Consider the following 18,301-nt stretch of genomic DNA (forward strand, 5'->3'; position numbering starts at 1 on the left):
ACAATATTGAATAAGAAATGCTAAACAAATCTTTATTTTAAACAAAGTATAGGTATCACACATCCAAACATGTGAACAAAATAGTATATAAATTTATAATACTCAAACAACGGCTTCTTAAAAAAAAATTCCTAAACACCATATTTTATATTTTAAATATCAAAATATTGTAAATACACCACCTCCTCTTTTTTATATCCACATGACCGAGGGAATATTTCGTGTACAAGCATATAATCCCTAAATCAAGTTTCCACTAACAAAATTTTGAATTTAACACGAGTCGTGCACGATGGGATTTTTTTAATTGTTTTTTTTTTAAAGAGCATCTTATCTTACCACCCTAGATTTGCACTAGCGCATTTTCTTTTCAATAAATATAATGGATGGCACTCTGATTTGAGATTCGTAGCTTGATACTCTTGCGGGTCAAACGCTCTTCTAATATAAGCTCTACTTCATCTCCAATTTTATATGAAAATAATAAGATTAAAAAAAGAAGGGTCCTACATATCACAATGAAATATTATGAATATTTTTAATATTCAATTTTGAAAGTGTGATGATGATGATGATGATGATGATGTTATTTATGTTCTAGAAGAAGCTTAGAAGATGGTCATTGGATCACAATGTAAGAGGAAATGATCATGTTAATAAGGATTTCATTCGAAAAAAATGGTAGCAAATAGTTAAAGGTCATTTGAGATAAGACAGCTAAACATCTTTGATTTTTATAAGTCATCAATGTTTGGTAAATTCAAGTGAATTTAAATAAACAAAATAATGTTTCTCTTATATCATAACAAGTTGAGAATATCAGAATAAAATGTTTTCTAATCTAGAGTTGTAAAGTGTGTACTTGACAAATGTGGTGTTTTACAAGGATATGATAGTGTATTTCAATATGAAGCTTATCTGAGGTTTATTAAATTAGCTTGAAGTGTGTATCGCAAGTGAAACCACCAATATTGAAAGAATCAAAGCCTTACGCTAGTTAACTAAAAATTGATGAAGAGCTATGTCAAGTACCCGAAACAAGTAAAAATAATAACAATGTACTCTTCCTTGATTTAATGATAGAGGTCAAAGATAATATATGATCAATGTTAAGATTGTTCTTCTTAAAATCAAATTTCTTTTTACCACTTAAACCTTATCATCCCATCTTATCAATAGATATGGATTATAGTGAAAGCTTCTGGATTAGATTGTGTTCAAATTTTTTCATCAACGTTTCGAATCACATTATGTGATCCATCATCGGGATGAAAGAGAGCAACATTTTTTTTTGCATACCAATAGCCCTTACAACTACCTTTGTGCACCCATAGAACCTAAATTATACATCAAATCTTGACTTTTGTTTTGTTATCTTCATATATGACTTAATATCTCAAAAAATAAATTTTGGCTTTTGGGTAGTGACAATGTTCCTTGTAGTAAGTGTTGAAGGGTCAAAAAGTAGTCATTTCAAAGTGACCCTTGAAATTCGGCCTTTTTGCACAACTAGCCATTACAACCAAAAAGTCACTTAGACAACCAAATAGTTTACAATAGTAAGTGTTGAAGGGTCAAAAAGTAGTCATTTCAAAGTGACCCTTGAAATTCAGCCTTTTTGCACAACTAGCCATTACAACCAAAAAGTCACTTAGACAACCAAATAGTTTACAAAATTGATCGAAAACTTTTACACAAATACCCCAATAATCACACAACTTTTGTCAATAATGGTGAACGAAAGATACCAATAAACAAACAACTTACAAAATATAACAAACAACCATTAAAAAACTATTAGAACTTACTTGATTATAACACTCTTCTTCACGAAATTTTAAATTGTAAATCCCAAAACTTATTTAAAACGTGACTATTCTCTACACAAAATAGCTAGCATGTAGACGTCCATATGAAGACAAAAATTTGCATCATGCCATCCTCATACTTCACGGCAACGTCTATACAGCCACGAAAATGCACTTCAATACGAAGGAGAGGACTCAGTTAATTTTTTAAAAAGTTAGAAAAAGCAATGTAAAGGAAGTGCATTTTCGTGGCTGTATAGCCACGGGCATACTTCACCTCCACAATTTGTGAAAATGTTGGAAGACCAGTTAAAACACATTAAAATATGCCCATTTCAATGTTTCCGAATATAACTATTTTGTGTGGAAAATAGTGTGAACTGTCTATTTATACCTCTCCTCCCCTGTACTTTCCCTCCACTCTTCTTCTTCTTCAGAAAAATGCAGAATCCCAAATGGCAGGGCTCCCTGGAAATCCCTATGGCGGCTCCGCTGGATCGCGTATGGAAAATTGGCAGTGATTTCTGTGCCCTAAAAACATGGTACCCTGCCCTTCACATTTGCGAAAGGGTGGAGGGCTCTCCTGAGAAGGGCCCCGGCTGTGTACGCTACTGCGCCTCTTCTTCTCCTGAAGGCCTTCTCTGGGTCAAGGAAAAACTCACTTCCTTAGATCCCTCTGCCCATTCCTACACTTATCTCGTCACAGAGGGAAACATGGAGGGGATGCAGGGTTACCAAGCGACATTTCGAGCGGTGGAGGATCAGGACGGGAAATGTCTCGTCAAATGGAGTTTTGAGGTTAACCCTATTCAAGGGTTTTCCCAACAGGATTTTGTATCTTATGTCTCTTCTCTTCTTGCGGGGATCACCAAGACTCTGGATGAGGTCGCCTCTGCCTCTTTCGAATGATTGTTCTTTACTTTGATCTGTTGGGTTTCTGTGTTTCTCTGGATTTCAAGAAATGTTTGATTGTGTATTATTGGAGATTATGGTTTCTAATAATGGAGGTGCTGATGTTTCATTTTATTGGAAAATCCGAGGTCTTCGATTAATGGAAATGTTGAATTGTGTGTTGTTGGAGATTACAGTTTGTAATTATGGAGTTTCATTGCATTTGTTGTCCCTGGGGTTTCATTTTATTGGCAAATTTTAGATCTAAGATTATTCGGAATGTTCAATTGTGTATTATTGGAGATCACAGTTTCTGAGAATGTAATTTTATGGGATTTGTTGTACCTGGGGTTTCATTTTGTTGGCAAATTTTAGGTCTGAGATGATTGGGAATGTTGAATTGTGTGTATTATTGGGGATTACAGTTACTGAGAATGTAATTTTATTGGGCTTGTTATGGTTGGTGTTCGATTTTTTTATTTTATTTTTGGGAAATTTGAAGTCTTTGCTGACTGAAAATGTTGAATTGTGTATTTTTGGATTTGCCAGATTTGAGGTCTCTGCATACTGGAAATGTTGAATTGTGTATTATTGGCGATTAGAGTTTGTGATTATGAAGTTTTATTGCTTTTGTTATGTTTGATGTTTCTTTTTAGTAGCAAAATTGAGGTCTTTGCTTACTGGAGCTAAAAATTGCAGATCCTTCAGTGCCTGAATTTTTAAGTTTTTAGTTTCCGCTAATTGGGTTTGGAATGACTCGTCAAGATTCGTGGTTAAAAAGAAAACTCTGGTTGCAAGTTTTAATGATGTGTAAAATGTTTTGGGCTTATCACTTTTATTTAGGCTGCACAATCTTACCATGTTGAGGTCTCAGAATGCTCACGACAAGAACAGTTCAAATAGACCAGAAGCCTTTAACGAATAGGCGATATGTTTTATAAACTGACATTAATTTATACGGTTCTAGATTTTCAGTCGCTGAAATGGATTCAATTTTTGGGATTGGAGATTTTGAAAGATTCAAATGAAAACAAAGAGACGGAGTTCTTGTCATATGGTGGAGAACTTGTATTCTTGAAAGAGAGGTCACAAGTTCAAATCCCACTGGGGGTAGGGTATGTACGCCTCGCTTGTAACGCTAAGCGCCTCTCGAACAAGAGTATGAGGTAGTCCCATATCACTGTCACCATATGTAAACCCAAAAACTATGGCATAGTGTCCTGGACTATAAAACCACCTTACTTTTTTTTTTTTATGTGTCATGGTTATAGTATTGTAGAGTGTGGCCATAAAAGGTTGAGATGGAGGAATAAATATTTTAATTTGAAGGAATGCAAAATGTATTGGAACACCATTCTTTATATCACTGGAGGTTGAACCATCTTTAAACTGTATTAAAATTAATTGTAATTGTACATGGAACTTAAGAACTAATGGAGAAACATAGACAATTATATTTTGCATTAATGTTTGTAGTTGAATTCGAGTAAATAAGTTATAGCTTTTACCAAGTGCAAAATTACTTCTTTGTGTCATTAGAATTTTAACATCAATGCCTTCACAAAAAAAAAGATACAAACTCTAAATTGGAAAACTCAATAGTGTAAAATAATTTTAGAATAAAATAAAATCCTTTAACTTAAAGAGTTTTGAGATTGGAAAGCATCTTCATAAGCCTTCAAGAAATGTTAATCAATTTCACTAAAAAAATCACGCATACATTACAAGGTAACACATTTTTTGCATTATTGATTTTTCCATGAGAAGCTTGAGATAATAAATAAAATTTCTACAACATTAGTTTGAATGCAATTATAAAGTTGTTCATAAATGTCTTGTAATGTGTTGTGAACAAATGGATCATTGAGATCTTCTCCAAGGTTAAACAATACCAACCAAAACTTTAACAAAAGCATAAGCATGTTATAACTAAATTCTACATATAGAAAGAATATCCACAATTTAAATTGCTTATTCTTTGTGTCTTGGAGTCTGTAGTACAATAAATTTTATTTGATTTTTAGCATGTTTTAAATTGGAAACCAATTGTTTATCCTAAAAGAAATAATTATATGATTAAAAAACTAGAGAAATTAAAAATTACCAAACAATTTTTTTTTTACAAATAGTTAACATCAAATAATTTTTTATTTAAAAAAAATTACAATTAATTGTCATCTTCATACACTATTAAATATTTAATCAACAACTTGACACCCAAAAATGATATAAGATATTTTAAAATTTAAATACATAAACAAATGTACAATAACTAGCATTTTAAAATTCTTTGTAATATTATTTATTTAGTTTTTAGTTTTAAAATCTTTGTTACATTATTTAGTTTTTATTACTTTTAATTCTTTTAAAAGATAATGCTTTAAGGACAAAATAAATCAAAATTTTATGAGTTAGTGCATTATATTATTATTAATTTGATTAATGGTAAGGTAAAGTGTGGTGTGACATATTTTTTATAATAATTATATTAATTGCACGATTAATACAAAAAGTTAGAATTTAAATTTTCATTGATTTTTTGTTTTAAAAATTAAATTTCTCCAACCCAATAAAATTTCAATTAAATACTATTCTTATTTTTCAAAAAATAAAATAAAAATGTTCAAATTTTATAAAGAATTTAAATTCTCAAATTCTTCAAATGATAAAGTAAATGTAGTGTCACATCATCTTTTATGATATTTTCAATCATATTAATTGTACAATTAATGCTAAAAGTTTTTCTTAATTTTTTAGTTTGAAAAATTAATTTTCTACCTTACTATTATTAGTGAGAGCCCATAAGATTTAGTGAAATAACTTTTTTCCATTTAAAAAATAATAAAAATGTTCAAACTTTATAAAAAACTTAGAACCTAAAAAAATACTTGAATCTTATTGGTTGAACTAATATATTTTATAGTTTTTAATTGCATCAAAACTAAAAAAAATTAGACATTAACATTATTAGATTTTCACAATCTATTTTAAATATGTTAATTTTATTTTTGGATTTGATTGTGGAAGTTTTTTAGCATCAATATTTTTCGATCACATTCCATTAGCTATCATTAGGATGAGAAGTGATGAGAGATTGCAAGAATAAAAATTCAAGATTTGAGCTATTGGAATGGATTTTTTTTAAAAAAAAATTTGAGCTATTAGAATGGAAAACATAATTGAGTAATTGAGATGGATATATATATTTTAATTGAAATGCATAATTAATTGGGATTCTGAATTTGATCAAGGGAAAAAAAAAATCAGCAATTGAAAAGAACATTATTTTTTGTGATTGTAGATCTTGAGCAATCGAAATGAATATTTTTTTTAATGGATTTCAGATTTTGACTAATAGAAGTTGGAAAAGAAACAATAGCTTGACCTTCATACGGTGGACATGTTACTATAGAAAGGGCAAGACAAAAAATAGTACATGATTATGTTCATAAATTAACAAGAGGAGGAGCTCTTAGCTTAGGACTTACAGAAAATGTGATTTGTGATTTCTATATTGGTTCAATCAAATATGTCTTAGACAATTCCTGTCAAATGGTAAATTGCTGTAAATTTGAATCGTTTATGCAGATTTCACATTCTCCTAGATGCGGTTTGATTTCTACAAAACTATGTTTGCTTGTTGAATTTGAACATGGTGGTCTTTTTCTTCTTGTATGAAGGGAACCAAAATTTTCACATTTCATCTTAGTCAAATCTTTACACATTTGAAGGTGTTAGAAATGATAATATAAAATATATTCTTGTTAAGTACTATTTTAAATTAATAGAAAAGGATTATTTATTCAAAGGAAAATATCTTAAGTACTAAGATAAATTTTAGGTAGTTCAAATGAATTAGGGTTTATCTTTTAAGATGACATGGTATTTTAATTTGTTTCATTAAGACAATTTAAAGTAAAAAAAAATGCTAGGTTTAAGTCTATCTTCAGATAAAAGAGATGTATTTTTTTAGTTAAAATTAAGAAATTTTTTATAATTCATTTTAATGTCTTTCTTTAAGACAAAATATAGTGGAAAAATATAGTACAATAAATCTTTCTCCAAATTAGTCCTGAAAGCTTTCTTATAAATAATTAAATATAAGTTTTTACAATTATATAATGCAAACACTTGCCTTTTTATTCTTGCATATGTTAAAATTAATTAGTACCTCTATGTAACTTTTATAAATATGCATGCATCCATAAGAACACATGTGCAAACATACAAAATTGCAAAGCATAAGTATCATAACAAATAACTTGAGTTGGGCTTGAACTTTTGGTGAAATAGTTGGACTAATTGCATGTAGTGCCTATAATCAAGGTTCAAGATCCTATAGGTCCACCCTCTATCATGATTCTCAATAGAGAGTTGTTGACCTTGAGCCTTGGTGAAATAGTAGGGCTTCTTGTTAGTAGAGCTTATAGTTAAAGTTTGAAAAATTATTATCTTTTAGGTTCAAAATGAAGTGTGCCAATTTACCGACTCTAGCTATGGGTCATGGTGTAATAATTCTCTCTAGATACCTCAACCAAGGTTTTTTAATTATTGTCAATCTCACCTCTACTACTCTTGTCGCTTTTTCTCTATCTGGTTATGTGGTTGTTATTTCAATGTCCTCCCTCCAAACCTTCTCTCTGTTTGTGGCAAATGAAGCTTTCATGTCACCAAATCTATTGTTAGTATTCCCTTAAAGGAGAAATGCTGACCTCTTGCTTGTGCTAAGACATCCCTTATGGTGGTTTGTGGTGAGGATGTGGTAGAAAATGTGAATTTCTACCTAAGATGCAGTTGGTTTGTAGATGCATTTGGTTTCTAGCCTTCTCATCATATCATCATTGGGTAATGAATTCTTGGTGGTATATTGTCCTTGGTAATGTTGAGCTTTTCCCTTGTGCAAAGAGGTTTTAAAATGCTTTTTTTACTTCTTTTGGAGAACAAGATTTGGTATCAAGCAAGTTATGGGTCTGGGGGACTCTCTCTCTCTACTAAACCTTAGACAATCTCCTTCTAACCTCTTATTGAACAACTTATTCCAATATTGTTCATCTGTCATACATTCCCTTTCATTTTTGGGAGAGCTCTTTCTTTGAGACCATTGGTATCTCTATAGGTTGTTTCCTAAAGGTGGATAAAATGACGGTTTCTATGGGTCTCTCTACCTTCACACACATTTTTGGTTGACCTTGATATCTTTACACCTCTCCCTAGAGATATGGTTCTCATGGTGGGGGATAGGTCATGGACTCAAAAAGTGAATTATGAAGGCCTCTAATTTGAGGTCATTGACGCTTCACTACTAATCACATGATAAGTGATTGTTCTCTCATGCGACATAAAGGAGCTCCCACTTGATGAACACCAATAATGAATATTTGATTGTTCTAGCTTATAATTCTTCCTTTGATGATGAATCATAGGCTACCAATGACTCTCTTTTGGATGAAGCTCCTACAACAAATCTAGGTGATATTGCTACTAAAAATTGGGCCTCGTTAATTTCCATTTGTTTTGTAAATCTAGGTGATGTTCCTATACTTTAAATTCTATAGGTCATCCTTGTACTAAGACTTCCTTCAAGTGGCATGGGATATTGGGCCTTATTGTCAAAATACTATATGTCATCCTTTTACTAAAGCTTCCTTCAAGTGGCTTGGGATATTAGGCCCTACTTTATTTTTCAACAATTGTGGTAAAACACAGTGTAGAATGTAAAGATAAGAGGATATTGGTGGAGCATGTGTACCTCTAGGTTATAGTTATGGTTCGAGAAACTTTGATGGCTAAGTGGGGTCTTACAAAGGTAGTAGAACCTAAAGACTTGTAGGTTATTTTAGAACATGACTAGTTTTGAGAGAACTTTAGAGATGGTCTTTTTCAAGAGATAGTAGGCTAGGTGTCAACATGTTAAATTGAAGGCTAAACAAGATGGTAAGTGGTATTTTCCTATGGGTATCCTTAAGATTAATATGTATGGGTCTTCTAGAGGAATTGGGGGCATGAATGAGTTAGAGGAGTTGCTTGGAAATAGTATTTTCTCCTTCTCAATGTTCAATAACTACATGGAGGATCTTGTTGTCCTTTTGGCTCTTGAGAGAGACTGTGCACTTGGATGGAACAAGATTATTTTTAAGAGTACCTCTCAAATTGCACTAAATAGGCAAAGGATGGATGTTGTTGATTGGCATTTAGTTGTGGTGGGCGACTAATAAATTCTCCATTTGAGAGACTCTTTGGAGTTTGTCATGCCCAAATATTAGGGAAAAAACACACCAACAATTTGTTTTCAAAGAAGGTTATAACCTAGTTGTCTACATATTACCACTGAAAGAGTTGTAGATAGGATAATGGTAAGAGGAAGTTCATAAATTTCAAGTCTCGAGGTTGCGTGATTAGGCTACAAGTGTTTGGGGTTCAAGTTTCAATTTTTACATTACCGATCATGATGATAGTTGGAAGGTGAAATTAAAGTGTTTAAAGAGTCTTGTTCTTGTTCCAAGGTTTGACATATTATTTAATTCAATTAAACATTTCAAAATGATTCATATGTTGGTAATGAAGACATTCATAATTAAGTTCGATAAGCCATAATGTGTTGCTATAGGAACACTTGATAACAGGTTGATAAGGTTCAAATTGTTAAACTATTTTGTCGTGAATTACAGGTACTCCATATAAGGAAAGAAAATAATTAGATTTCAATTTCGATATAATGTTTTGATCTACTAGGTTAACATTTAAAGGATTAAGTACATGTGTGCATTGCAACATATTATGTATATATTTTACGGACATCAAAGAAACAATAATGCCCTACCTACATATAATAATATTATGTATAAATGTTATATTGTATATGATTCGAATATGCATAGCTATATATATATATATATATATATATATATATATATATATATATATATATATATATATATATATATATATATATATATATATATATATATATATATATATATAAGATCTATTTGTATATAATAACTTAAAGTATCTTACAAACATAGAAGGCTCGATTCTACTACATATCTATTTTAATCACTAAACATAAGTAGGAATATATTAGATTGTGTCTGTGTCTGTACACAAACACACACACACACATTATGTCATAAAATATACTTACATAAAATCCAATATGCAAATACCAACTACCAATATTTATAAATCCTAACTAGCTGGACTAATTTACACCCTAAATAATTATGCCAACATCCCCATACACAACTATAGGTTAAAAGCAATCCCAACTAACCAATCTATTACAATTAGCTTTAAATTTATTTACTATCTACCAAATAGCTAAATCAAATAATAGTAAAGTCCTTACTAATAACAATTTACTAGTAATTAAAACCTATCTCCAATTACCTTTTTAATAACTTTCTAATACCCACATACTTAAATACTAAATTTGATTACTTAATAAATTCACATACTGCTTAACATATAAAACAACTAACAATTAATCAAACACTAACTACAAATATAACTTACATAATCAATTAAATAACCAAACAAATATTTTAAACAAAACATATATTACCTTTAGCCCATGTACTTACCTAGGCCCTACCTAGCCCTCCCATTACCATCCCACTTGGCAAGTGGGCTCCCTACCCCAAGCGGATGTTGCCCAAGGAGGATGGGCACATGATCCCAAGTTTGGAACCAGTAGAGCCTTGTGGAACACATGAGGAGACTTGGAGGAGATGAGAACAAGTTTGGGGAAACATTTGGGGTCCCACCAAGGATAAAGGCACCCCAAACTTTAACATGAATTAAATTTTTGTTTGCCATTTCAAAATTCAAAATGGTTGTGTTAGTTCTAAGAGGAATGAGGCTTTATGGTGAGTGGGTAGAGAGTGTGGGATCCACGTGAGTCACATCCTCTCTCTCCTCATTTATCTTTTTTTTTCCATATCCTTTTAATTGATATATCTCCTAGGATTTATGAGGGTGGGATATTTTTATAGTTTTCTTATTTTCTAAATGAGTGCTTGATTGTTAAATATTTAATTGTGCAAGTGGCCTTTATAAAAAATAATATTTTATTGACTGTGGATTGAAATTTGTATGGGAGGAATTTATTTTTCCTCCCATTCAAATTCCAGATGCCTGCAGGTCTCAATTAAGAAGAAAAATTCACAAGTTTCTTTTGCTCCCAAATGGATTTATTCTTCTATACATCTCAATTTTGCTAATGCATTGAATTACTAATTTAGCTAGTTTTTCTTTGTCACCTAATTGCTTTATTCCTAATGCTTTTTATAGACTTCATTAAACTAATTAATTCATTTGGTCTTTTGGATCTAACAGTATTGAATCTATGCAATGTATCTAATTAGAGTGTTGTTTATTCCATGAACTATATAACTCATTTAAATTTGAAGCTTGAATCTACAATACAAAATCATGAAGCTACTTAATGAAGAAATCTTTCATTCTTTCATCATTATTACAAGATGAAAAGGAATGAATTCACACAATGATTTGAATTAATGATTCAAACAAAAATATCTTTTATTTCAACTTGAGATCAAGGATTACAATGAAGGTAATTATAGAAGTATTACATCAATTCATCACAACTTTCTCCAATAATAGAACTAATATCTCCTTTCAATTTCATTTGCATATGCATCTTTATCCAATACCAATACATTATAAATGAGCTTATAATCATTCCTTTCACTACAAGATATGCAACAATGCAAACAAGAAGGAAGACACGAGTGGATAATTCTCCAAACAAAATGTGACATAAAGGGACATCAACTCTCCTTATTCACAATGACACTAACAAGATATCAAGATTTCCAAGTTTTCTCCAACATTTGAATCCATAAGAACCTGCAAAAAATAAGAATGAACAATATCATGGAGATCTCACCTCCCAACCTAGGCCTCAACGAGGCCACCCACCGAGCTAGGAGAAAAAATACCAAATGGGTCACATTCAAACTCAAACCACAATGCGTGAACATCACATGAAGCACCCAACCAAGGATTTCACAATGGGTTACACTTATGAATCCATGACAAAGGGTGAAGGTGGAATAACCATAAAGGAGATGCCAATGTCAAGCATACAATATCATGCCTTCAAAAGGCTCATAATCACACACTTCCTCCATAAACATAATTTCCTTATCTTTCTTAAATGATATCAAATTCATTGGAAAACAAGGGCCCATACACCTTGCATTTTCCCATATTCTCCATGAGAAGAGACTCTCACTTCCATGGAGGTCACAAATAACCCCTTAACCCCACAATGTCACTTCTTCCATTTTCCAAGGGTGGGTAATGTCTTCACACCCATGGGAAATCCCTCAAGAAAAATGCAATAAAAGAAATAAAACTAAGATTGAAAATACCATTTCCAAACCCTCACAAACACAAAACAACAATACATACAAATGCAAGAAATGCAAGAACAAGAACTACAAGGTACAAATCTATTGCAAGAAATGAATAACATCCATGGGAAATGAACCACCAAACTTACTCAAATTTGATGAAAATAGAAAGTTGAGAAGAACCCTATCCTTTGTTGCTCCAACTACAAACCCTAGTGTCTCTAAAGATAGAGCGAGTGTGGGTGAACACCCATTAAGTTATTCAATGACCTCTAAAAAGGCCTCCAAATCCCACTCAACTGCTAGAAATAACTTATTGACTTTACCCTAAGTCCTTTGGCCATCATACTTGTCTCCTACCATTAATGCAAGTTTTGGCAAGAGTGTAAGTATGGGTAAGGACACAAGACTTCACCATTTTCACAATTTTTGAAAAATGGGTTGTTTGGAGGGTCCCTAAAGTTACATGGGCCTTCTAGTGGTGGTAATTAGGTCCCTAACTCATACCCCTACCACTTGGGCACTTAAATTCCACTAAATTAAGCTCCTAAGAAAACTTATTGGCCTCTAAAATTGACTTCAAATTTTGAATTCAAATTCCTATTTGGTGGGACTCCACATGATACTTCAAAACAAGGGTGATTAGTGTAGGCTCTTAATTAAGTTCAATTTTAGGGTTAAGAGTCTCAATGCCAACCCTAATTGACATGTCATTTTACACATTTATATAACAAGTGTCAAGTGACACCATAAAATCACATTACATAAAACAATTGACATGTCATTAATAACATAATGAATTAACCTAATACATACATTCAAATTACACTTAGAATTAAATTACATGACAATGAGGTTTGAATCTCTTCAAAGATTCAACCTTGGCTTCACAGTTTGTACATAGGTTTGGTTCTTGGTTCTCCAATTAATTCCATGGTTGATTCCCTGCACACTTAATTTGAATATGAGTAGTTCGAGAAAATCACACACACACACACACACACACACACACACACACACACACACACACACATGCACACACACACACACACACACACAACTTAATTTGCATAATCAAATTTAACCAAAAAAATTCTAAATCTTTTTTGAGATATAGTTTCCATTTCTGCACATTGATTAAATATAATTGATTTGCATAATTGAAATACCATGACATATTCATTAGTTCAAATCAAAATACCAAAATAAACCATCATAATGCATGCATCTATATAAAACATCATCAACCATCATAAGTAAAGCATACTAGAGTAATCATCACACATGGCATAAATAATACAAACCAATGTCTAGTTAATCAAATAAAGTCTCAAAATATCAAATCATAATGTATCAAAATAAATATATCAACTGAGCTATGATGGGTCAGGGTGAGGCTGCTAGAAATAGGAAATACTTAGGGGAGGGGGGAGTGAATCAGTATTTCACAAACTTTAGCCCAAAATTGGATATCTTTAGCAATTTTATAACATGCATAAGAAAGTTAACTAACTATGTTGAATAGTAAATATAACCATGCAATAAGAGAACTCATAACACCATATTTTTTTAATTAGAGAAACTTTGGCCAAGGGTAAACCCTGTTGGGGACGGTACCCACAAAATGATCTACTAATGAAAAAGTATCTTGTGAAAAATATTGACCCTAATAGGAGTGGGTTAGATGAATATAGTGTCTTATTCCTTTTTAGAAGCCTCAACCCTGTTAGGAGTTGTTATAGACAATTACAAAATATATGCAAGATGAGCCCACTACCCAAACATACAATATACAATGAAGTTCTTCAATACAAAGAGATAGATACAAAAACCTCTTTACATTGTTGTTGATATCTTCAATATCTGACATTTCCTTTGTTTCTCTTAAAAACTTTATCACAATTTGATGTAGGAGCATCCTAGGTTGCACTGCTATCCTGCATGTTTTCAGTTTTTATCTTGCTGCTGAAATTGGGTTCTGCTGAAGCTGTATTTCTTTGTTTTTGGGTGTTTGTTGCGGACCATGTAACTAATTTTCCATAAAGAATGAAGGGTTGTGCACTTTAGTGATTGAAGAGGGCCTAGAGAAATATCTATGATCCGAGAAGCAAGTTCTAACTCCTTATGAGCTGGGAGATATGGCAATTCTTCTAGAATATCAATTTCTAGCAGTTCTGTGCAATAGTTTTCTTTTCTCAACTTTCAAAATGGATACACACTTTTCCTTGATGAATCAGACCTTGCAAACTTAAGGGGTTGTAGAGGACCTAGATATCTACCCATAGTTCAAAGTGTGAGTTCTAACTCAATTGGAGCTAGGAGATATTGTGATTTTGCTCAGACATTAATTTTAGGATAGTTAATTGCTGATGCAGGCCAACTTGTGCATTTAATGTCGAGTTTATTTTCACTTAATATTTGTTGAGAGCCAAATTTTGGCTTCTCCATGTTCTAGAATGATCTATAAGCCATTTTGGCTAGTATAAATAGAGTGTTTAGGCTTAGATCTAGGGAAAATTTTAAGCCATTTTGGAAGAAGATTGCAAAGCAATTTTGGGAAGTGCAAATTTGTTGCTGATCTTTGTGTATGAATGTATTTTGTATCGGGCCATAACCTAGAAGGCCTTAGAGTTGGGCATGTATGAAGACATTTTGATGAATCAATAAAAGTATTTTACTCTTCCTCCTCCTTAGGTTGTTGCTCTTTGTGTTTGCTTCCATTGTGTTAACTCTTGCAGGGTGGTTCAGAGAGTTGGGTGTGTCATTGGCCCTAGTTTTTCCTATCCTTCCTTGCATCAGGTGGTATCAGAGTTTGAGGTTCATCCTTGTGGAGATTGGGTCATGTAGAAACCTATTTGAATTTTAGTTGTAGGGTGGTAGATTTGTGAATTTGACCTATAACTTGCAAAGGATTATGATCTTGCAAGAACCTGATTTGTAAAAATGGTTCGTGGTAGAGGAAACGATGATAATGCTATATTGGATCAGTTGAGATAAATTGCAGCTATATTAGATGTTGTGCAAACAACCTTGAGGAGAGGAGCACATCTTGATGATGTAAGTGATGATGAAGTAGTAGCACCAAACCATAATCTAGAACTTGAAGAAGATCAAGATGAGGAAAGATTGTTGAGAGTATTGTCTAGGGAAAATTCAAAGCCTGTTGTAGAAGTTGTTGCTTATGATGGAAAATTGGATACCAGTTTTGTGTTGGATTGGATCTCAGATATGGAGAATTTCTTTGAGTATGAAAACACTCTTGACAATAGGAAGGTGAAGATTGCAGTTACTAGGCTGAAAGGTCATGCATCACTATGGTGGGAGCATTTTCAAACTGATAGACAAAGGAGAGGAAAGAAGAAGATCATAACTTGGCCGAACATGGTGAACAAGGTAAATAAAAAATTCTTTCCTGTTGATTACTAAGTTAGCTTTTTGAGAAAGATGCAAAATTTGAAGCAAAAAGACATGACTGTGAAAGAGTATACTAAGGAATTCTATAGATTGGACATCAGATCTAGACATGTGGATGATGATGTTGAGAAAATTGCAAGGTACATAAAAGGATTGAGATCTGGAATTCAAGATGAAATAAGTTTTGTGAAGTTGGAAAGTGTGGAAGAAGCATATCAATATGCCTTGAAAGCTGAGGAAATCTTAGCAAAGAAGCATGAACAAAGACAAAAAGGTAGAGGTGGTAAATTCCAAAGAGGTACAGGTAGATCTTATGGTGAAGGTGGTAGATTTGACAATTTTGGGTAGGATAAAGGCAAATTTGAATGGAAGAATGATGACAAAGACAAGACTGAATGGAAAGGTGGTAGTTCATACTGAGGAGGTACTGGAGCTTACCGAGGAAAAGGTAATTCTTATCCTAGGGGTGGTTTTTGTGGTAATTGTTTCAAATGTGGTAAAGAAGGACATAGATCTTTTGAATGTAGATCTTCTGAAAGTGGGTAGACCAATATAAATGTTGTGATTCAAGGAGACATTGAGAGTTCACCAAGTGGACCCAAGGCTAGAGAAAATTTGATGGTGAGAAGAACCTTATGTAATAAGGGAAGTGACAAGGAACCTATCCTTAGAAGAAGTCTTTTCAAGACTAGATGTAAGATGGCTGGAAAATGCTGCAAGGTGATCATTGATAGTGGAAGTTCAACAAATTTGGCATCAAAAGAGTTGGTTACAAAGTTGCAGTTGCAGAGGCTAAAACATCTTGAACCTTATCATGTTTCATGGATCAAAGATGAGCATAAGGTATTGGTAAGTGAACAATGTGTTGTGAAGTTCAAAATTGGACATTACTTTGATGATCTTTTGTGTGATATTATGCCCATGGATTGTTGTCATATTTTTTTGGGTAGACCTTGGCAATATGATACATATGCTGTACATGATGGAAGATTGAATCAATATACTCTTTGGGTAAATGGGAAGAAATAAATATTGCTGCCTTTGATTAAAAGTCCAGATGAGGTCAGTTGTACTAAAATAAAAGTTTGCATGGTTAATGGAAGGCAATTTGAAAAGGAAGTAAAGAAGAATCAAGTTTGGTTTGCTATAGTTCCTAGACGACCGAGTGTTGGTAGTAATTACCAAGCAACAAAAGTTGGTATGACAACAAAAATTGTAGAATTGTTGAATGAGTATAAAGATATTGTTGTTGATGATATTCCTAATGGTTCACCTCCAGTAAGAAGTATAAGTCATTGTATGGATTTGATTCCGGAGCTAGTTTTCCAAACGAAGCACCATATAGATTGACACCTATAGAGAATGAACTTAACAGACAAGTGCATGAGCTGTTGCTGAAAGGTTTGATTAGAGAATGTTTGAGTCCATGTGTTGTACGTACTGTATTAGCACCTAAAAAGAATCGTGAATGGAGAATGTGTACTGATTCCAGAGCTATTAACAAGATCACAGTGAAATATAGGTTTCCTATGCCAAGGATGGATGACATAATGGATTGTTTGAGTGGAGTAAAGTATTTTACCAAGATTGATTTGAAGAGTGGCTATCATCAGATCAGAATTAGAGAGGGTCATGAATAGAAGACTACTTTCAAGACAAAAGATGGTTTGTATGAATGGTTGGTTATGCCTTTTGGTTTGACTAATGCACCTAGTACTTTCATGAGGTTGATGAATCAAGTTCTAAAAATATTTTTGGGTAAGTTTGTGATTGTTTATTTAGATGAAATTCTGATATTTAGTAAGACAAAGGAAGAACATCTTGTTAGGATAAACCACGGACAGAAATAAAAACTACATGCAAATATAACCAATAACAGAAAATAATAGAACACACAGAAATGAACACAAGGCACCAAGATTTAACGTGGTTCACCCAATCCCTGGGCTACGTCCACCAAACAGCAAGTCCGATCTTATTACAATCCAGTGATTACAACCTGATTACAATCCGTAATCCCTTACAGCTCAATACCGCCGCAAGAACCAATTTCGTATCACCACATATCAAAAAATACCCAACCCTAAGCCCTTTTTATACAAGTATTAAACCGCTTTAGGGTTATAAAATGTCGGCCATATGTCGGCCATAATATGTCGGCTACCATGTCGATGTCGGCTACTTCCAAAAATTTTTTTTTTCGGGGCGATGCCCCGAACCCCACTATTTATGAAGTATGTACAGTACTTTCCTGATCAGTCACCACAATCTAACACATCTTGAATATATTAGGCAAGTATTGCAGAGGTTGAAAGAGGAAAAGTTGTTGATTAATTTGAAAAAGTGTCCTTTTATGCAAGAGGAGATTGTGTAATTGGAATTTGTGATTTTAGCTGATGGTTTGAAGATGGATCCTAAGAAGGTTAAAGCAATTTTGGAATGGACTACACCTGAGAATGTGGGTGAGGAAAGATCATTTCATGGTTTGGCTAGTTTTTACAAAAAAATTATAAAGAATTTCAGTGCTATTTGTAATGCTATGACTGAGACAATGAGGGGAGATAAAAAGGAATTCAAGTGGACACATGGAGTTAATAAGAGTTTTGAGACTTTGAAATAAAAGGTTGTTGAATTACCTGTATTGGATTTGCCTGATTTTAACAAAGTATTTCAAGTTGAATGTGATGCAAGTGGTAATGCAATCGAAGCTGTATTAAGTCAAGAAGGTAAGCCTGTTGCTTTCTTTAGTGAAAAGTTGAATAATGCTAAAAGAAAGTTTTCTATGTATGATCAAGAGTTTTATGCTAT

The 18,301-nt window shown here is 32.7% G+C and overlaps 1 protein-coding gene across 1 annotated transcript; it reads left to right on the forward strand.

The window, feature by feature from the left end:
* Positions 1-2,160: 2,160 nt before the first annotated feature.
* Positions 2,161-2,888, forward strand: LOC149551970 (lachrymatory-factor synthase-like). The gene has a single exon (XM_089787460.1). The coding sequence runs from the start codon at positions 2,250-2,252 to the stop codon at positions 2,715-2,717; it is 468 nt and encodes a 155-aa protein (XP_089643586.1). The 5' UTR covers positions 2,161-2,249; the 3' UTR covers positions 2,718-2,888.
* The last annotated feature ends 15,413 nt before the right edge of the window (positions 2,889-18,301 follow it).

The sequence above is a fragment of the Cupressus sempervirens genome, chromosome 6, assembly GCF_028749045.1.
Source record: "Cupressus sempervirens isolate cs-2001-9-10 chromosome 6, ASM2874904v1, whole genome shotgun sequence".
Taxonomy (NCBI): domain Eukaryota; kingdom Viridiplantae; phylum Streptophyta; class Pinopsida; order Cupressales; family Cupressaceae; genus Cupressus; species Cupressus sempervirens.